The sequence below is a fragment of the Prinia subflava genome, chromosome 22, assembly GCF_021018805.1.
Source record: "Prinia subflava isolate CZ2003 ecotype Zambia chromosome 22, Cam_Psub_1.2, whole genome shotgun sequence".
In the NCBI taxonomy this organism is placed as follows: Eukaryota; Metazoa; Chordata; class Aves; order Passeriformes; family Cisticolidae; genus Prinia; species Prinia subflava.
In genome coordinates, this window is record NC_086268.1 from 476,306 (window position 1) to 498,102 (window position 21,797).

Sequence of the window (21,797 nt, forward strand, 5' to 3'; positions counted from 1 at the left end):
GGAGCACACACAGAATCACAGCAGCACATCCACAAAATAACGGCAAAACACGCTGCTGCCTTTTAAATTTAAAGAGGGTTTAGCAAGTATAGATATCCATTCAATATATTGCTTTTTAAATTGCTTTCTGAACTGAAACCAAAAGCCAATCTGATCCCTGACGCATGGAGCTTTTTTTCTTCCCGATTTTCCAGACTACTTCACATGTACTGACCGGGGTGAGTGGGATTCCTGCACATTGCTGCCTTTGCAGCAGCCTGAGGGAACAGCACACAGCACTGCAAATGGATCCCTGCTTTGGCTCAGGTCCTTGGGGCTGATGAAAAGGCCTACAAAACCCTTCCTGGCATTCCCCTGGATCAAACTTCTGTGGGACACCAGCACAGATGTCACATCCCACAGCAGTGAGAGAGCTGAGGGGTGCCAGGGCTCAAACACCAGAGCACAGTGGCACATCCATCCCTCACCACATGCCCAAGGATGGATGGAGATGTCCCTTGCATTCCAAAGGCCCCTGATCTGCTCCAGGCTGGCACTGAGTGCCCTGGTCCAGGCGTGCTGCAATGGGCCCTGGGAACAGCTTGATTAGTGGATCAGATGTTTCTCAAAAATCATCACAATCCGTATGGACGTTGTGTGTGACCAGAACAAAAATAGTCTTAAATTAGCACAAGGGCTCCAGCCATGCTTTTCTCCACACAGATTTGGGAGGATTTGGGTTTGATTTCAAGCCCAAGCTTGCACACAGCCCACGCTTCTGCTCAGCAAGATGATGGTTTGTGCACAGCTCATGCTGTGTCACCAAAGGTAAGGCCATATCTGACAGGTCCTACCTACTACTGGCTGGACATGAGACTGAAAGACTGAATTTTATTTCCTTTTATTTTCTGTCCCAAGTCTGTCAGCTCTGCCTTTAGCCCCTTTAATGCGGACACATCCTGGATGAAAATGTCAGAAAGGCGTAGAATCGTCTTTAAATTAACTTGACATTTTACCAGGGACAGGCAGAACCTTCAACAGAAAGCAAAAGTTAAATAATAAATAATTTGGGGGAACAAATCCCTGGGCTGCGTCCCTGCACAGTGGCATCAAGCACCTGCACATGCCACAGCTCGACAGCAGACTGGGAATGCTGAGAGCAGACTGGGAGCCCTGGCTGCTCCTGCTGACGTGCCCATGTCCTGCTGGCAGCGTGGGCATCTCCACACCCCTGGAAAAGCCAGAGACTGCAAGAGAGCCCAGACAGCCGAGCTGAAGCTGACCACACTGAGCTGACTGGGGAGAAAATGTGTTTTTATGATTAAAATCCATGTCAGCACCAGCAGTCCCAGGCAGAAGTGACCATACCTGAGCTGATGTCACGGTCCTGCCAGGACACAGAGCTTTAATCATCCACACAAATCCACTCTAAGGAAATCTGAGAAAAGGATGACTGGGACTGCATTCCTCCTGCCCACCAGCCACTGGATTACTGCTGGAATAACCCCCTGCAACTGCAGCTTCTCACACCACCAGCTGTAATTAGGAAAGGACAAGCTCCTACTGAGGATAAAATAATTTTTCTTGGTTTTTTTGGCACATGAAATGCTCTGAAAACCTGCAACGCTATTTTTGCTCACAGAGTTCACATTTCCATGTGCTATTATTTTTAAAGCACCTGGGATGACACAAAGGTGTGTTTCTCAGGAGACAGTGCCTGCCCCCATGGGTGACAGGAGAGCTCCACCACCACGTGCCCCTGCTCAAGAGCTGATATTCCAACTCAGCACCACTGCTCAGCTCCTGCTTTGGAGCTCCCTGGCTCCTGCACACCTCCAAACCAAAGACAGCTTGCTCCTGCTTGTACAAATCCTGAGCCTCAGCAAGGAACTCAGCTGTTTCCACAGGATGGGCTCGGTGCTTTCCACACACATTCACCGAGGGGGCTGGAGCACCTCTGGGAATTCTCAAGTGAAAATCACTGCCTGCAATGTTACAGCCCCCTGAAATACACACACAGCCACCCCTGCTGCTCTGAGGGATCAGTGGGGCTTAAAATACGCTCTAAATGGCCATTCCAGGGAGGACACTGGGAGCCCCCAGGCTGCTGCTGATGCTGCAAGGGATGGAGAGCAGAGCCTCTGCAGAGTCAGCAGCATCCGCGGCAGGGCTGGCAACACCGGCAACCTGCACGTGTCACCTCCAGGTCTTCACCAAAACTGCTGCCAAGACACCTGTGCAGCTGCACCTGTGGAGAAAGTGTGGGAAATGCAGATGTGCACCTCTGAAGGCTCCTGGGAAGGCGGGTGGCAGCGAGGGGGCTGGGAAAGGCAGGCGAAGGCTCCGTGCCGTGCCCCGAGGTGAGGGCTGGGCTGTGATTAAGGACCTTTATTTCCCAGGAATCAACAGCTGCCCAAGCCCAGCATCTCAAGGAGCGACTCCAGGGTAATTCAAATGATGCTGCTTGCTCTGCTGTATCGTATTGTACATCTTAATGAAGAAAGCCACAAGGACAATTTAACTGATAAAAAAGGGCTCGGCAGCGATAACGGCTGAAACACCAAAGGATGGCTGGAATATCAATGCTGTTGGAGGATACATGGAAAAGATCAAGCTGTCATGCTGGAAATCTTTTCAAGCACCTACACTAAAGTGACAGAGGGAAAGCTCTAAAGGTCACGGTGTCTGGAAACTTCACCACTGCTCAGCTTGTCCTTTGCTGGAGAAAGCATCAGGTCAGCTTTCCAAGAGCTCCCCCAGAAACTCCCTGAACCAATAAATCAAAAGGACAACTCCAAGGGCAGAAATTTCTAGGGTCACTTGCTAGAAACTGCTTCAGTGCAGCCTCTCTCCCCATGTTTTATTCAATTAAAGCAAGACAATTGTTTTTCAGAACTACTCCATGGTTCCAGGGGACATGAACTAGGTCAGGGTTATACTAAAAGCAGGGGTCGAAAAGCAAAATAAAACAGATCTCAAGCCCATCTCATCCTAAGGACTGGATTCCACTGGGCTGGCTCCAGATGCCTGGACTGCAAGCAGCTCAGAGATCACCCTGCTGGCTCCCACCTCTCCTCTGTCAGATGGGAAGAATGCTGGAGCATTTGGATGAGGACAGGAATTAAGGTATCAGGTGTCTCTCAGGGCTTTGAAGTGTTCCAACACTACTCTGCTATGTAATTCTAGAGATTATGTTAATTTGACCTAATTTTTTCCAGCCACAAAGTCTCTTAAATACTGAAGGGCAGAAGTTGGTGTGGCTCCATGCTCCTGAGCACTGACTGGAGAGGACACACATGCACAGCCCTGCACGACTGAGGGAGGAGAAGCCTCGGCTGCTCTGGGTGGGAAAAGCACATTGAACATGGGCAGAGGATGGTAAGATGCATGTCAAGAAGACTCAGTGCCAGGGAAGAAAATAACAATTTCTCTTATCAGCATTAGAGAATCTTCTTCCAACAAACTGTGAGCAGGAACTGCTGGAATCAGGGAGCAATATCACATTTTCATTACTTTTCCAGCCTCCTGAGCAGTTCAAAGCCAACACAGAAAAGCATCAAGAAAGCAATGGAGACCCACTGGGTTCTGCCACCAGAGTCTGAGATCCTCCACGACTGCAAACAAAGGTGAGAGAACAACGCTGGGCAGCCACGTGCTCCTTACCCCAAGGGATCTCTGCCAGGCTGATGACACGGCCACTTCCGACTGCAAGAACCACCTCCCTCCCCTTCTTATTTTTAATATAAAAAAGCTGGAAAACTACATGAAGGAAAGCCCAAAGGCTACTGAGCATCCACAGATGAGCTGCAGCAGGACAGCAAACAACCAAACTGCTATTTATAGGGAAGAACCAGCCACTCCTGTGGAACCTGCCACAGCAGGTGAGGACAAGCGAGGACAGCACAGGCTTTGGAAGGCGGTGCTGGGGCAGTCCCTAAAACGCCAGGCTGGTAACAACCCAGTCCCCAGAAAAAGGACACTCATTAAGGTTTGCAGGCACCAAGATTAACTGCAGGAGTTATCCAAGCATCAAGACACATTGTTCCTTTCAGCCTTCCAAAATTCACTGAAAGCACGAGCAATTACCGTCAAACAAAGAAACCTGTGAGCACGTCCAGGTACAGCCTGTGGGACGCACGGCCGAGCTTCTCTGCCAACAGCTCTTAGGGAGGCTTTGAGAAAGCTTCAAACCTCCTCTGAAACGAAAGCGGGTTAGGTCCAGAAGTCAAAACCACGGGAGAAAGGAGAGGGATCACGGCAGAGCATCCCAAGCAGCCCGAGCTGGGGTTACCGGCAAGCACCTGCGGGGAGGAAGCAGAGCACGGCGAGGGCTGGCGGTGGCACCTTGGCAGAGGCTTCACCGGCGTGTCCAGGGTGACACAGGGCGCCTGGCTTGGGGGCAAAAACCTCGAAAGGAAAAGAAGCCACGAAACGCCCTGGGCAGGGTGGTGAGAGTCAGCTGAGCAGTGTCATAAAAGCAAATAAAACGTGAAGGCATTTACACAAGGGGTGGTTTACAGCAACAGTAAACGTTGTGCCATTAGCTATTCAATGGTCCATCCTCACCTGCTGTTTGTCACCTCTGCCTCAAAAAAATAAAAAAAGCCACCACAAAAAGCAGCAAGCAAAAGCAAAAGCAGCGGTTGGAATAGGAAAGGTCAGAGAAATGACAATGCAAATGGTTACAAATAAATCAGAAGGGTTTTCCTGATGAGTCAGGTCTGAGAGGAGGTATGAGGATGTGTCAGAGAGAGGTGTCATGATCTTGCTGGTTGTTTTTATTCATCTTTTCTTGCAGGACATGGAAAATCTCACAAGCTGAAAGGCAGCTCCTCAAGAAGGGGCCTATGGATGGCATTCCTCAATAAAAACAACTGGTGGAATTCCCTGTCTTGGGAGAGTGAGGGAGAAGCTTATCACAGAGAAAGACCAACACCTTGGCATGAGAAAAAGCATCTTGAGTCACATCAGGCAAATTGAATTGCCAAAGACCAAGCTTTCTACAAATTGCTCAGAAATTGATGGGATGGAGGCTGAAACGACTGCCCGTGCTAGGGGAGCTCTAAGGCTGCTGGCATCCTGCCTTTGAAGTACCCAGTGTTGGCCACCAGTAACTGAATTCATCACTTTTCCTGCCATGACAATTCCCATGTTTCAGGAACACCCACACCCATGGCAAGGACCGTCTGACACACTGAACTGCCAGACCAGGGCTCGTGCTGTGGGTGGACGTATTTGAGGGAAAAAAATACTGCAAGTGATTGGTTTGTTGTTTTTCCCCAGGCTTCATGCTCTGCTTATATACATAAAAGACAATAAACATTCAGGACATTTCCAATGGTTATGAAGGTACCATACCTGTGATGGTGGTAGGGATGGTGGTGGTAGTGGTGGTGGTTGTTGTGGGAGGAGGGATAGTTGTGGGGGGATCTGGATAAAATATAAAAAAGGAAAATAATAAAAAAGCAAATTAAGAAAAATAACAAGCAGAACACAACAGCGGTCAATTGTGATCAGAGGAAAACAAGGATGCTAAGAAGCAGTGCAGGGGCTGGGGGCCTTTCCTTGGCTGAACCCCGGGGCAGAGCCCGGCAGGGGCAGGGACAGCGGGGCCAGGTCCTCCGCCCACCCTCACTCCGGCTGGAGAACCTGGCCCCGGCCTCTCCCCGCTTCCTGCTTTCTACAATGCTAAAAAAATAAATAAAACCCAGCACAAATTAGTCAATGAGAGAGAGAAATGGAATGGGAGAGGCATAAGGAAAATAAACTGCACGCTTTCCACAACAAAAAGACCAGTTTGCACATACAAGGAGAGACACAGTGGTGCTTGGTGGTTGACTACAGATACATTTGCAAACCCAGGTGGGAGGGTTGTGTGAGGGGCCCTGCTGTGCTTCACAGCCTGAACATTAACAGCACGTGAGCAGATCTCACTGTCTTCCCAGGGCCATGAACCTCACTGCTCTTCATCTATAAACACACGGCAGCAGGATGTTAAAAACTACTTCAAAGACGGTAGGGAATACAGAGAAACGACAACATCATTGCTGAATAACAATTTCCAGGTATGAGGAATTCCACCAAGATCTTTTAATTTAAAAAAGAAGTCAATATTTTTCTGACAATTTCGGTTGCACACTCTTGTTTTTGCTACTAGGGCATCGTTAATGAGATGTTTCTCTCTGTGACCATTTCTCAGATGGACTGGACCTGTTGAGATTCAAACCCTGCTGCTCGTCATGGGATTGATGTTACACACAGGGACACATCCTTATCAAAACTATCGGGCAGGAGAAGGTAGATATGAGAAGATGTAAAAGAAAAAATATGTATCAATGCCCAGATGATCAAACTGAATGCACTAAGTAGTCAGAAAGACTTTGAACTACGGATTCATTCGGCAATAATAGAGCATGAAACCTTTCATAGGCTTTTGATTTTAGGTTTCCTCCGTAGCACGTCAGCTGCTCCTCACTAATACATCTGCTACTCTTTTATCTCTGAGCGAGCTCCCTTGGATCCCCTAATTAAGATATCTGAACTTTAATTATATACTGCACCTTTATTATATTCCGTCCAACTTCCCAAGAGTTAAAGAACATCACCTCATGGTTTGCTGTGCTATGAGCAGTCACTGTCTTTCCTCTGCATCCCAAGGATCTCAGCCCCTGTGCTCCTCTCTCGCTCCTGACCCACACATCTCCCCAGGAGCAGTGGGACCCTCCCAGGGGAGGCACAGCAGCACTGGGAGAAGGGCCCCAGACTCACACTGACCAGCCTGGCACTGGCTGTGCCATGGGGTCTTCCTCCACAAAAAAAAAAGGCAGAAAAAAAGCTGGAGTGCTAATGGAAGTTTCTAGAAATGTTTCTGCCCACATCCACGGGGAGGAAAAGCATAAAATGAATTTTAGAAATGAGCATGTTTCCAGCGTGTGTCGATGTGATTATACAAGCCCATCCCACGTGGGCAGCTGGGAAGGTGCTGGGCACAGCTCAGCTGCTGGAGCCACGTCAAACCCTTCCCCTGCACAGAGGTCCCTGTGGAAGGGAACTGCCTGAATGCTGCCTCTCCCAGGGCTGTGCCAGAGCCTGCTCCGTGTCTGCAGCCCCCACTCCCACCCCAACGTGGCCTGGGGAGCTCTGCACCACGAGCAGCCACAGCTGGCCTGGCAAGGACCAAGGACCATCTCTGCCACCGCGGCAGAGACGCGGCTGCACGGACACAGAGCCCGGTGCTGCTGGGATTTGGCTGCTTCTGCAGGGGAAAGAAGCCACGGGCCAGAGGTGTCAGTGCTCCACCACCGAGCAGGGTGAGACCCCCATGCTGAACCTCCCCTCAGCAGCAGCTCCAGCTGGGCTCTGTACCAGAAGGCTTCAGCTGACAGCCACAGCCCAACCACTCCCTCCCCACTCTGGACCTTCTCCCTTTTAATCAAGGGTTAAAAGGATTCTTGTGCCATCCAGAGTGGCAGATCCTAGCAGGATGCTCCCAAATGTGCAGGAACTGGAGATGATGGGGTGTGTAAAAGCCTCCTCTGCCCACAAGCAGCCTTCCTCTACATGGGCAACACATCTGCCAGATGCCTAAGCTGGAACCCACAGGTCTCCATCCCCTGGGAACCTGCATCTCCTTCCAAGTAATGCTGTCTTGGGTCTGCTTCTGGGGATTTAATCCCAAGAGGAAGCAACTCCAAGGAAGTCCTGCGCTGCCTGTTCTTGCTCACATCCAAAATGCAGAGTAATTATGTGAGATTTCCCTTGAGCTCTAAATCTCAGGTCAGTAACACTGGGAGGTTCCCCCAACCCTGCCTTGGGCCAGGATGGGTGCACAGAACTACACCTGCCCCACAGCTGCTTTATGGCAGCAGCTTTCAGATTTTCATCTCATGGGGAACTGCCTGTGTCCTGTTCCAACTGCTTCGCTCTCTGCAACACTGATTGTTTCTTTCAACACTGACGTAAACAAGTGGATGTTTTATATTGTGAGCATGCAAATTACCAAACATAAATGAGTATATGACTTCATTTTGTAAACTGGAGTCTTGTGGAGTGAGAGACACTAGAAAAACTACCTATATGATGGGGTACATGAGTTTTGTATAAGCTCAAAGCTGTCACTACCTTTAGGCGAGTTTCTAAGACTGGGCTTAAAATCACTCCTGCAGAGGTGACATTTGGACAGGTATGGGAGGTTCTCCACTCTTTGACTGGATCAGAGCAACTCCCAGAGAGCTCAGACTGCAGAGCCTCAGGTGGCTGTTGCATGGAACAAACTTCAAACCAAGCTTCTGTCCCATGAGTGGAACCGCAGCATCGCTCAGGTCAGAACAGACCAGGACCCACCAGGAACTCAGCCCAGCCACACACAACCGCCCTTAACAGAGGAAGTTTAAAGAGGCAGCCCAAGGAACAGCTCATCATTAAACTGAGGAATTGCTCTGCAAGTGCCTCCTGAATCTCCATTCCATGCAACACCTCATGGCAGGAGCACGAGGTTTACAGCAATGCCAAAGTAACACAGAGGAATCCAAGAACTAAAGCAGGTACTTAACAGCTCTTTAAAAGATGCTGGGGCATGTTTTAGTGTCTGCCCAGCCGCACAGACAGGCTGAAGGCATGTCATTCCTCCAGTTTATTTACTGGTTTGTAATTATCTGGGGATGCTGGCTGATTAACTTGCTGGTGGAAAGGCTCAGAACCTCTCAGACCATTGTTCAGGTCTCTGGAGGAGGCGTTACCAGAAGGACAAGAGATCATTGAGAAGTCCAAGGAGAACTGCAGAGTTCTCCCCACACCCCTGCTCTGGCTTTTCCTTAGGCTTCACCTGGCAGCAGGGTCAGTTCTGTGCCCGCTGCACACACCGAGAGCCCCAGCAGCGCCCGGTGCTCCCAGCCCCTGCCCCAGCCCAGCACAGCGTCGGGGCGTCAGGAGCTGCCTGCAAATCTGGCATTGAGCAAAGGTTAAGTTCTGTCACAGCTTTCCGAGCAGGGCATGTTGCAATTACGTGTAAACGAGTCTAGAAGAACGGTGGTTTTTCTCACGTACCGTATACAAACAGCATGTAATCCGCATGTGATTTCCCCACCGCGTTGGAAGCCTCACAGCGGTATGTACCATTATCTGTTTTGTTTAGGTTACTAATGAGAAGGTTTGAACCAGACACTACAACGTGTTGAGGCATCTCATCATCTACTCTTAACCACCTCATGTCCGTAGGCCTACAGAGGAGGGAGAAAAAGAAACAGTCACATTACTATTTTCCTACGGTCAAGATGGCATCTTCAAAAGTTCATCCACAGACAGAAAGCCCAAACCAAGAAAAACTGTAAAGAAACAACACATACTTTTTTGCACTACTCAAGCCCAGATGCTGTCGGGCTTCCTCATTTTAAATTTATTTTAACCCAACAGGAAACTGTATCCAGAGCTTAAATTTTCTGAAAACACTAATGCAAGCAGGAAGAAAGTTCATTAGTGGTTAATCATTCGCTTACTCAGCAAACCTGAAAGCTCTGAGGCTACAGACTCAGTGTTCATCCACGGGGTGCTCTGAGGGCAGAGCTGGACAGCAGAACAAGCAAGGTTTTGTCAAGTTTGAACCCTTCCACAAGCTGCCAGGGACCTGGTGACCTCAGCAGTGGCTGTGCCGTGCACCGAGGGAGTTCCAGCCCTTGTCCTGTCCCCAGCCCGCCTGGCAGCCCCTTTCTGCACCCCACACTGATGGAACCCATGTGGGTGGGGGGTCTGCATCATTCTGGGAATGAAATGAGCCTGGTTTGTTAGAGCTGGTAAAGACTGGAAGAGCTGAAGGGCTTTGGGGGTGTCTTGTGAGTTTGTGGGGGTGTTTAGCATCTATTATGCTGTCTTTAGGCAGCAGTGAGGGGACAGATCAGCTCTTTCTCAGCAAGAAAATTCCAGCATCCTTCAAGCCACTCAGCTCCTCTTAGAGGGGAGTTTCCTGCAGCACAGCATTTCTCAGCTTGCCTGGCTCCAAGGCTGGCAAGTGGGACTTCATGTTGCCAGAGGTATCCCACGGCTCAGGCTTTTCCCTGGGTCCAGACAGTACATGACAGCCACAATGCAGAAGCTCCTGATGCTTCAACATCCCAGCCATGCTACTGGATGGATCCAGCACCCCGCAAATTCAGCTGGGCACTGCCTGACTGGTTTTGGACATGGGCTTGGTGTTCTGTCCCCTGCTGCCACGGCATCGGCACGTGAGCCACGGTGTGGGCAGCAGAAGCTCCTGAGAGAGCCCAAATTCCCAAAGTTTAACTTCAATATGGGTGAGAATGGTTTGAATGCTCCTGGGTCCAGTTTTTAAAGGGCTCTTTGTGCTGTGGAGTCCCCAGGTTTCCCAGCTGGTACACGACATGCAGCCGCCGCTCAGAGAAGTGTGTCCCTGGATGCCCCACAAGTGACCATTTCAGCATCTTCCCACTTCTGTCATAGTTTTAGGGAGTTGTGTCTAATCTAACAAAATATCTATATTAATACCAAATAGAAATTTCTCCTCTCTGGTCTTCTTTCCCTCTGAGCTTCCTTCCCCCAATATTTATGTTGCCAAGTTTTGCAGAGAAATTCCTTTGCTTAACTGGAGAAACCTCCCCCTTCATCTAAAACCTCTGTAAAAGACTTCATGAAACCTCTTTATTTTAAAAAGATGGAGCCAAACCCAGCTCATTACTTTGCTGTGTATTTTCTTAGCTTCGGGAGACCCAGGTGAAGTGACCTAGAGAAGCCAATTCCCAGCACATCACCAGCACCACGCAACGTGCAGCGGCAAGCTGCCAGGGAGATGTGTCTGTCCTATTTAACATGGGAATGTCTTACTCATAGCCTGCAAGGAAAAAATGTAGAGAAGCCTGTTCGTTAGATCCCCAGTTGATAGCAAATGGGAGGCACTGCAGGTACCAGGGGAGCAGGAATGCAAAGGGGCTTGGCAGGCTCTGAGCAGGGAATAGCTACTAAACGGAATTCAGCAGGGACGTGCCAGCCTCTGATGCACAGGGGAGGGATTGGCCTCGTGCCGAACAGAACAAACTGGGAAGTGGGAATCAAGCAAGTACTATGGGAATCAAGAAAATACTGTGGAAGGGGATGTAGGCTACCAGGGAGGATGAGGGCAGCCTGAGCCTCCTCGGAGCTGGGTGCCTGCCCTGCCCGCAACGCCGAGCTGGACGGGGTCCAGCTCCCCATGCCCCAGCTCTGGGCACACTGCCAAGGAGGCACTGACAGATCTCAGGGATGTTTGCAGAAATCTTATGGACATGATGAAAATAAAGAAGGATAGTAAATACTTGACAGCCACAAATCCAAGTGGAAGAGAAAGTATTTTGAAAAAAAATAAAGCCGACAAAACTTAAATTAGAACAGCAATGAAAGTGTGAGAAAATCTACCCTCCCTTGCCAGGATTTTCCTGATGCATAAATTTCTTCAACTGCCTAAGAAAGCCTCAAGGGCTTGGCAAGAAGAGGAGAGAGAATAAAACTGGTGTTCTATAAAAACCACACGGGGCACCAAGGGGGAGGAAAACCATCACACAGTACGAGCAGAAGGATGCATTGCCTTACCAGGGGATCCATCCCACCTCCCAGGGGCTCAGTGCCGCGGTGCCGGGTGGTGTCCACACACCAGCACCTCCTGGGGCCACGGCTGCAGCCCCCAACCTTGCTTTTACAGATTAACCAAACCCAAGATTAATTGCAGATTAATGCCACTCAAGCCATTCCCTGGGAGAAGAGGTGTCCAGCTGGGAGCCTTTCCCTTCTGCACCCAAAGGCTGCTGCACAGTGGCCAGGAAGGGCTCTCCTAGGAGCTTTTCCAGTGGAAATCCCTTGGCCATTAGGTGCACAGGAATAAACGCAAATGAAACCAGATGTCTTCAGTGGTCAGCAGATGTTTGGGTGCAGGAAGCATCTCTCCCCTTCACATGGGACATTGTCTTTGCAGCAGAGAATGGCAACAGCAGCAGCGGCCCCGCAGCGTCCCGCCACCACCGGCCCATCCCTGGGAAGGGTCCAACTTACTGTGGCTTTCCAAAGGCTGTGCACGTCAGCTCCAGCGGCTCCCCTTCTCTCGTCAGGCCTTGCAAGGGGTAATTCTGAGAAACCCGCACTTGAGGCTTATCTGCAGGACACAAAACACGGCTCTGTGAGCCCCGGGCCGCGGCCCCGCTCCCCCTGGCCCGCGCGGTGCCGGCAGCAGGAGCAGGCGGAGCAGGCGGCACCGCGACCGCGCCGCGCTCCCGGGAAGGGCTGGGGCTGCACGGCTCATCCCCGAGCTCCAGCTACAGGGAACTCATTTGCCTTCGCGCTGAGGGGAAGCTGCAGAGACGCGTGGTGCCCGGAAGGGAAGGGTTTGTGGTGTGTCAGCGACTCCTGCACCACAGCCCCCGGAGTCCGCGAGTGCTAACACTGGGCTGGACAAGAGATGCGCGTTAGAGACACAAACAGAGCCACCGCTGCCTCTGTGTAAACAACAGGAGGCTGTGTTCCGTCCACACGAAGCTCTCTAAATCCTACAATAAACAGAGAATTAAAGCGTGGATAGTTAGGGAGCCAACTCAAAAACACTTTAGTGAGACCCTGCAGGAAAAAAAAAGAGCCGAACCACAAACCTAGAGTCCACAATTAAAAAATTCATTACCTCCCATGACTGAAACAGAGATTAAAACCGCAATCTGAGCTGTAGCTAAAACATTATCAGCACTGGAAATCAATTCAAGGCTACAAGTGCCATTAAGCCATAGATATTTTTCAGGAATTTACTCAACTGTAAGGAACAAAGGAATGAAAAAAAATCAGTATGCATAAAGGTTGAAACCATTTAAATGTTTTTATTTCCTTTGAGAGTAACTGCTACCCAAAATATTGGCTGGCTGCATTTTATTAACTGTGTTTAACTCATTAACATGCCTCCTATGGAATAATAGAGATTAGGAAAAAAAACCCGCGTGTCAGGATTTAACCAATTTAAACTCTCATAATTTTCAGTAATGGAATAAGCTACACAAGTAAATCCTCTCCCGAGATGACTCTACCACAACATTTCATCAGCTAATCCCTGTTACAGATGCTTCCTGCAGCTCTGGCACTGGGGTGTCCTTGTGGGCTGGGGGCGGTGGCAGCCCTGTGGGACAGCAGAGCTTTGGGGTGTCACCGGCTGAGAGGACACGTCCCAGTCCCACGGGAAATGGGGCAGCTTTGGTGTGCCTGGAAATGCACTCCAGCCCTGGAGAGGCACCAGCTCTGCACAAGGAGCACGGGAGGACAAGCTCACCCCGGTGTCACACAGCAAATAAATCACCCGCCACATCCTCGGCACAGCGCTCCCCGCTCCCGTCCACAGCTCCCACCCCAGTTCTGCTCCCCAGCACCACCAGCCCGTGCCAGGAACAGGGATGGTGCTTACATCCGTGCTGTGGAAGGAGCTGAAACACTTTTTGCTGTTTGCCTCTCCCGCTGCATCCCCTTTCCATTAGGTGAGTTTAGTATTTCTAATGAGCTGTTTACTGATGACAATTACTTATGGAAATCAGGAGAATACACCCAGGCTCACTGTACTGAGAACAAAATGCCAAATCCATGAGCTCCCACCAAGCTGGGTGAGCCCTTCCAGTGCCACTTTCCAGCCCCGTGGGCTTCATTAAACCGCTGATGGCAGTGGACACGTCCCATTTGGATCCAGGCACTGTCAAGGTGTCACCTGAGACAGGAATCTGGGTTTATCAGCACATGTGCTGGCACTGCTGAAGCCAAGAACTTCCCAAGGGAGTTACCACAGCAAAGGACTTGTCAGCATGCTGGGAAATACAGAGGGCACTTAGGAAAATGTACCCAAGGCTGAAGGATTCAGAGGGGTGCCTGGACACTCCAGAGAACCAGCTGGCATTAGGCTCATGGCACGCAAAAAAACATTTCACTCAAGAATCTGGAGAGGCAGTGGTGTCTTTTTCCCTTTGTTTAAGGATGTGCCGTTAGACAATCTTAAATCCTGCTGCCAGTGCTCACACGCTGCCTCACACCAGGTCAGTGTATTTCCAGTGTATTTCCTGCAGATTATGGACTCCGAGCGCAGGTCTGTGAAATGCCACGCGCTGTGGGACCCCAGCCCGGCTCCTGTGACATTTAGCAGCACACACAGACAGAGCACTGATGGCTCCAAGGCCTGCCCCAGCCCTTTGCCACCACCCTGTCACAGGGGACACGTGCCAGCAGTGATGTCTGCGGCTCTGTGACGTGGGGTGATGACACCAGGGATGGTAACACAGGACACGGAGGGGCATTTTTCCCTACCAAGTACATTCCTGTACCCTGAAATCCTCAACTTGGAACTTCCTAACATCTCACCACTGGATTGCTACATAAAAATAAACACTTGCATCTGTGCACCCGAGGCCCTGCGTGCTCCATGGCAGCCAATTAGACCCAACAACCCACAGCTATTTCCTACTACACCTCTTTCCAGCGGCTTAAAAAAAACAGCCTCGTAATTTAATAAGGCACCTTTATTAAGCTAAATTCATTCAAAAGCTCAGAGTGATATACAAGGTTAAATACCAGTCATCTAAAGGTTACACTGTAGCAGCAACCAATTTGAAAAACTTATTACAAAGCCATTCTGCATTTGATGAGATTTCTCTCACAACAGGCACAGTGTGTGCCCATGCACTGGGGTGTGCTGGGGGCTGTGGCCCCCAGAGGGACCATGCACCCCAAAACCCTCACCTCCCCTCAGGATGCCATAGGCCACCAAGGACTGCACCCATTGACTTTCACAGCTCTCAAGCTCCATGTCTGGGAACTTACCAAACCACTCCAGTTATTCTGCATTTGTCCCAGTTCTTCCTTTTTTAGCCGCTCGCCCCATTTTTGTGCCATCAGCAAAGATTATTAACAGTGACTTTTTAAGAACTTCAAATGCTTCAACTGAACAGCATCAGGCCAAGCACCCAGGCCCTTGTGTTCCCTCTAAAAATACCAGCACTGCTGATTACTCCCTAATGACTATCCTTTGAGATCTGCCAGTTAGTGATTTCTTAATCCATTTAAACATGCACTTCATCGATAATGCTTAGATGTCATTAATCAGCTGAGATAAAACATTACACCGAGTTCGGGGCCTCACAAAAGCCTAAGCCCATTATTTCCACCCGTCTCCTTTCATCAGGCCAGCCCACGAGCTGCAGGGCAGGTGAGCTCAGTGCCCCACGGCACCGGGCAGATTTGGCAAGCGCGGCTCCTCGTGCGCCCAGGGTGCCGCGATGCTCCAGGGGCTTGGGACCCTCGCTGACCCCCCCAGAAACAACCCAGCCCACCCTTCGCAGAGGACACGCTCCCTGCTGGGGCTGGAAACAGCCAACAGCCTTCTGCCCAATGCTGGGAAACCAGCACGTGGTGTTTTTGGCAGTGCCAGACCCCGGCCAACAGAGAAGCCGGCAACACAGACTGTGCCAGAGATTCAGCCGAGCAGGCTCTGGCCTCTGCCAGGCGAGGAGGTGCCGGCTCCAAGTTTAAAATCCATTTTCTGATCCCTGCATGAATTGCTGACGCACCTCTTGGCAGACCTGACGCCAGATGGCATCCCTGGGAGCGGGATCCACAGGCCAAGCTGTGCTCCTGCCCGCTGTAGGTAAATCCAGCCTCAGCATTTCTGAGATAAAGCCTCTGAGATCTCCCTTCAGGTGGGCACTGCTTCATCCAGCTCCTCATCCCTGCTCTCTTCTGTGGCCAAGAGAGCTGCTCAAAAAACTGACTTGTGGGAGTCTCTGATCTCACTCAGAGCAGGAAAAATGTGTTTTTCAATATTAAAAGAAGTCAGCAAAGTTAACACTGATGCTCAGGTGTAAACAACAGCCACCTTTATCCAAAATCCAGTGGGGCCGCTCATCAGGAATGCACTCTGCGTCAGAGCCAGCCCAGCCTGGCAATCCCCTGCCTGCTCCTCACCTCTGACAAGGACAAGAGGCTGCACTGCTGATTTTCAGCCAAAATACAGAAATCTATTCAATAAATAGATCTCGTGTCTAAAATAAGGAATGAGCAGGACTGGCAGATCACAGCTTGTCTGGAAGAGCCTGTCAACCCCCAACACGACTCTGCAAAATTCACCCCTAACAAAAGCAATTTAATCATTTTGCTTGTTGTGGGAAAAGGAATGCCAGAGCCCGACAGGCATTTTGGGGATAAACACTTCTCTTTTAATATTTAAGCACACTCTGCTGCTTAATGCCTGCAAATGGCAGAGCCCTGGCCGCCCCACACGCTCCGTGCTCCCAACAACATTCCTCCGAGAAAATCTTATTAATGAGCTCACAAACGAGCACCCAACTGGGAAATGTCACAAACAAGAGTGGCTAATGCCCCAGAAAATCAAATAACTGAACACTCGGCTGATTGTGGTGCTTTTCATATTCACTAAAAGAAGAAAAATAGCTTTAAATCAAAGTTTCTGAAGGGGTCAACACCTTGCTGAACAAAACAACTCATTTATTCGCTTTTAGCGATCTCCAGATGATAAATTACATTGATGTTAATAACTTCACTGCAAACTATGCAATTAATATTTGTACTGGACGGAAATGTAAGGATTACAGGAGATGCGGCAGCAAACGTATGTGGCCGATTTTAAACATAATTGGGCACAAGAAGTTCTCCTATCGCAACAGCAGAGGCTGCAACAAGACTCCACTGGGGCAGGCTTTGAAGGTACACGTGTAGATATTACAAAAATGAATGCACAGTTAATTATAACTTCAGAAAAGGACAAAAACCCAGCCCAGAGAAAAGGCCAAAACCCAGGCTCTGACGCTCACTTCCAGTATCACGTAATGAGAGCAGCAAACGCACCACAAGGGCTCAACTCGCACGTCTCCCAGAATATCTGGTTCCATTCAGTTCCTTAATGATATTTTAATGCATTTTGTTGCTTCATTTCCTTTCTAAAATTACACCCAACGCCCTGCTCTCCCATCGCTCACTGCCGGATCTGAAGCACAGCAGGAGCAGCAGACCCGGGGACGTTTCCACTGCAGTGCCACGGCCTCGGTGCAGGGCTGAGGATGCTCCTCAGGCACGGGAGTGCTGTGGCCACTGAGAGTGCACAGCACTCTTGGTCCAACCCTGCTTTGCTTTTGAGGAGTGCTAGGGGAGGGTTTCACACTTACACTGTTTGTTTGCAGAGATTTCTTTGCAGTAACACACCCTCCGGCCACGTGAAAGCATTCACCTCAAACTTCCCCACGGCCACGCTGTGCCAGGGTAGATATGCAACAAATGGCTTAATCCTTGGGCAGGGCAAGTTAACACCCAGCATTGCTGTTCTCTGCTTTCCCCTTGTAAGACAAACCCCACAACTTTTGAACTGCATCTCAGAAAAAATATCTCCCTATTCTGAAATTTAGTCAGATAAAAAATACCTCATTATCCAAACAGGCTCCATCCATCATCCTCCTGTCCTTCCCCAACACATTTCATGCTCCAGTTGGATACATTAAGTGCAGAGAAATATGACATCTGCTGAGAAAAACATTTTCTTGTGCCCTGCTGATGTTCTGAAGGGGAGGATCCGCTGTGCCCACGAGGGGAGCGGGCAGGATTTGTGGGGAGAGGATGTCAGAGCAGAGAGTGGAACATGCAGCCCAGGTGTTTCCTGACCTGCTGCAGGGAAAGCAGCTACATCCTCACGGGATGAGCAGGGAATTCTGAGTGTCACTGCAGCAGAGACCTGGGAGCCTGCAAGGACAGGCCATGGACAGTGGCAGGCATGGATGGCGCTGGAGAAGCAGCCTCTGCTGCACATTCCACATCTAAAATCAACAGGGGAGGAGGGCCCAGGTCCCCCCAGGGCCCAGCTCCACGGGAGCACTGATGGAACTGCCTGTGTGCAAGGACAAGAGGCTCTTCCTCCTGCCCACACTCTCCCAACAAATCATCATCGTCAGACAGGAGAAGCTCAAGGGTAAGAGTCTGCTCTGAAACTGCCTTTTCTTTAAGCTAAAGCCCTGCAGCAGGCGTGAAATGCAGGTGTCTGGCTCTGCTCCAGCCCATCGAGTCCTGGAGCCACAAGGTCACAGCGCAGGACAAGTTCCTGAGCCGGGGCTCCTCTCTGGCCATCTGCTGCTGCCCACTCAAGGAACAGACTGGGCTAACGGGGTCAAGACCCCACAAAGGAACATAATTGCTTTTAACAAGCTCAGAGTTTAATTCAGAACAGAACCAAATCAGTCTGAACTCCATTCTCCTGCTCATCCCCATTCCCTCCCGAGGAGGCTCCACGCCTCATTCCCACAAACAGCTCTGGAACAGCCCAAGGAGATGCAAAAATCAACAATAAGGGCAGAAACCTGTGCAGAAGCTGAACAAAGAACTGTGATTTAGGGGTGCTTTGCCCTCATCACCTGGGCAACCCTTACGGCTGCAACCAAAGTGGCCAAGGAGAATGGATTTATTTAAGGAAGAAGAGAAAAAATGTCAGCTTTTTTCCCTTTAACAGTGGCTCTCTCCTATTCCATCAAATCACCAGGATTCCAGAGAGACTTCTGAAAGGAAGCCTCAAGGTTGTCCAATGCCCTTTCAACCCAGCGAGTTCCAATCCCCTCACACAACAGGGTAGCTGGCATTTTTTGCTCTTCCCCGTTAAGTATTTGATCAAGCCTCACAAAGGTGCTAATGTATTATTAAAGCTAATGGAGCTCTACAAGAAATGTTAATGGACATTAAGTTTGCATAAATGAATTACACATTAGCACAGTCACAAGAAATCTCGTATCTGTCAATTTAGGCAGTATCTGATCATTCCTGTTTTCCTCATTACAGGAACATTACTTCCCGCTAGTTTCAGAGATATGAGAATTGTAACCAAGATGTTCATAATGAAACTACATAATGAGGCAGATGAAATAAATTAATACAAAACTTCCTCTCCTCCTTTCAGTGTGATGTAGTTGAAGGGGCCCTACAAAAACAAGGACTTTGAATTGTCTCTGGGCCTGGTTTTCCAAGCACAAGGCCTCGCTGTAGGGACCATCCCACTTTGCTTTTGGGAGATGTTTCAGAACACAGGGATGCTTGTACACAGCTCCAGAATTTCCACCAGGTGCATTTGGGACCACAGATATTTCCAGGTACCTGCTTGCTGCTGTCATGTACAGTGGAGCAGCTCCTAAGGGAAGTGAGATGCATTATTAACAACCAACATGTCAGGAGCAGTACAGGAAATAGGCTGGCTTCAGTCAGTGCTGCTGCTACAGACTCCACAGAACTCCACACTCTGAGGTACAAAGCCAGTCAGTGCTGTATGTTCACAGTGCACAACACTGGCTTTCTCTTGCAGAATACCCAGTTTTTGCCAGTAAACTTGCCATGGTGGCCAGTTGCTTTGAAGGGGGAGTAGAGAAGCACTTTTCAGAGATAAGTAGGTTGCTAGAAGAAAAATACTCAGATTGAATCTGTTCTGATAATAAAAAATCCTGGCCAGAAACCTTTGATGCAAATTCTATGTACAGAGAGTCACTTCATCAGAGAACAAAGGTAAGTATTTATGGTATCCCAGAGGGCTGGGAAAGTCGTGGCTTGACCCATGAAGTGTTACCTTACACTGTGATTATGATTTGTGTGTCACAGGGTATCATCCTCATTGACGCTGGAATTTTAACATGTAGGGAATGGTTCCTGAACTCCCAAGCACACAGTTTTATATATTAAGAGAATTAAAGGTTCTGCTACTCACACATAACTTCCAGGTAACGCTGTGTCTGCAAGTCCTTGACCGCAGGGTGATCCACCAGGCAGATGACAGGGACGCCATCGTCCTCCCGCCCCACCTTCAGCAGGAGCTGGCTGGTCACCGTGTACATGTCGGACCACCGCTCCACCTCTGACTTGCCTGGGGCAGGGAACAGAGAGAGGGCAGTGAGGACAGGCTGGGGCACCCCTGCAGCCAGGCCACCACCTCCCTCCTGTCCCTGTTCCCTCTGGACACCCGTCCTGTCCTCCTCTCTGCCAGGCTCCGGCCAGGCAAAGTCCACGCAGTGGTACCGCAATAAATTAATGCCATCCACAGATCCCCAAGCTCTTAAATCCATGAGCTCCAAATCCCCTCCCACTCCTGAATCAACAATTAGCTACAAAAGTGATTTAACAGATTAAATTAATTAAAAGCAGTATGGCTAGGAGGGAGCACTCGGCAGTGCTCTGTTTGGGGGGAGCCCAGCTCCAGACCGGCTGCCTGAGGGAGGCTGTGACGGAAACGAGCAGGAAGACAAGACAAAATGAGACAAGACAAGACAGGAGAAAAAGGATTCTTCCAGGAACTCAGCAAGCACCTGCTGACAGCGCAGCTCCACTCTGATCTGTGCCTTTTTATTTAAGAAATCACAAGCAAAATGCTAAGAGTAACTTCTGTAGCAGAGCTGTTCCAGACACCAAATATTGCTGTATAATATATGAGAGTGAAACAGGTGACATGCACAGACACCCCTTGATATTTGGAGGAAAAGCTTTCCCATGGGCAAAGCCACACTTCCTGTCATTCACAAACTCACAGCCAAGTGTTTCAGTCTCTGCTCCATTAAAAAAAAATCTAAAGATTGAGCGGGGTGAGGTGCTGTTACATGAAGCTCAGCATTCTTCCCAGAGAAGTCAAAGCTGGGATTCGACTGCTAACACAAGAAAACTCTGTCAAGAAGCTGGACAGGTCAGGCAGAAAGGGACACACACTTTGTCCTGTTTCCCCTGGTACGGGGAGGGGAACCAGAACGGCATCGTTAACTCCCTGTGCTGGGACCCAGCAGGGCACCACTTCACCAGGCAGCAGCTCTGCATCCCACCTGTATCAGCATCCTCCCAGCATGTGGCCTGCTCAAATGCTCTGAAGTGTTGGGCTTAAAGAGAGGATTTTATCCTGTCCTTGCAGGGGGGTGGGTTTGAAGTAATGAGTCTGGACTTCTGCAGAGAGTCCGTCAGTGTCTCAGACTGGGTAAAGCACAAAGGTGTTGTCAACCAAGCTCACATCTACATGCAGACTTAAACTAACAGCGTGTCACATGCAATCAGAGTCAGTGACTTGAATGTGCAAGTACTGGGAGCCACCAGACTTCAGGGAGTCGGAGAAACCCATCTTGGATGAATATTCAACTGAACACAGGGAGAACGCTCTACAAACAAGGGAGCTAGACGTGAAGGTGAATTGCAAATCTTTACAGCCCAAAGCGCAGACGATCCCCCTCGTACCTAAAACAGGGCAGGGAGCTACACAAGCCATGCAGAAATGAATTCAGTGCACAGCTCTGGGCTCCTCAAGGTCACCTGCAGTTACAGCAGGACTCCAGAACCCAGCACTCGAGGCTGGCAGGTAGGCAGAGCACCAAATGGAGTCCAGCCCCCTGCATTAGGGAATAATCTGTCTGCCCACACAGTCCTTTGTTCCTCAGCTGGCCCTCAAAGAAGCTCGCTGTATGTTTTTTTCTTTTTTTTCCCCCCTTAAACTGGCAGCAGAGAACAAACACCCAGAGTTCCATAAATCACTTCAGCTCCCTGAGCAAAGCAGGGGGCTGAGAGGACACATGTACCGGTGAGCTCCTTGTTGCCCTTGAACCATCTGATGGTGGTGGCTGGTCTGCTGGCCATGGCGGTGCAGTTCAGCTCGATCTCCTCTCCCTCCACTGCCGTCTCCTTCTCGATATCAATTACCAAATTGCGTGGTGGGACTGGAATGGGAAATGCAACACAAAACACACCAGGTGAAAAAAACATCTTTTGATCACTAGCACAAGACCAAACCTGGAGGAAAACCTGTAAAATCTACTGAAGGAAAC

General features: G+C 49.7%; 1 protein-coding gene across 7 annotated transcripts in view; it reads right to left on the bottom strand.

The window, feature by feature from the left end:
* CADM1 (cell adhesion molecule 1) overlaps positions 1-21,797 on the bottom strand; it is a 133,092-nt gene that overhangs the window by 19,189 nt on the left and 92,106 nt on the right. For 6 of the 7 annotated variants that reach the window (XM_063417655.1, XM_063417653.1, XM_063417654.1 and 3 more), the window contains exons 4-8: positions 21,552-21,689; positions 19,712-19,867; positions 12,010-12,109; positions 9,025-9,197; positions 5,338-5,409 (exon numbers count right to left, since the gene is read on the bottom strand). In XM_063417655.1, coding sequence (XP_063273725.1) covers positions 5,338-5,409; positions 9,025-9,197; positions 12,010-12,109; positions 19,712-19,867; positions 21,552-21,689 — 639 coding nt within the window. The remainder of the gene's footprint in view (positions 1-5,337; positions 5,410-9,024; positions 9,198-12,009; positions 12,110-19,711; positions 19,868-21,551; positions 21,690-21,797) is intronic. The other variant, XM_063417657.1, reaches the window with a different exon arrangement.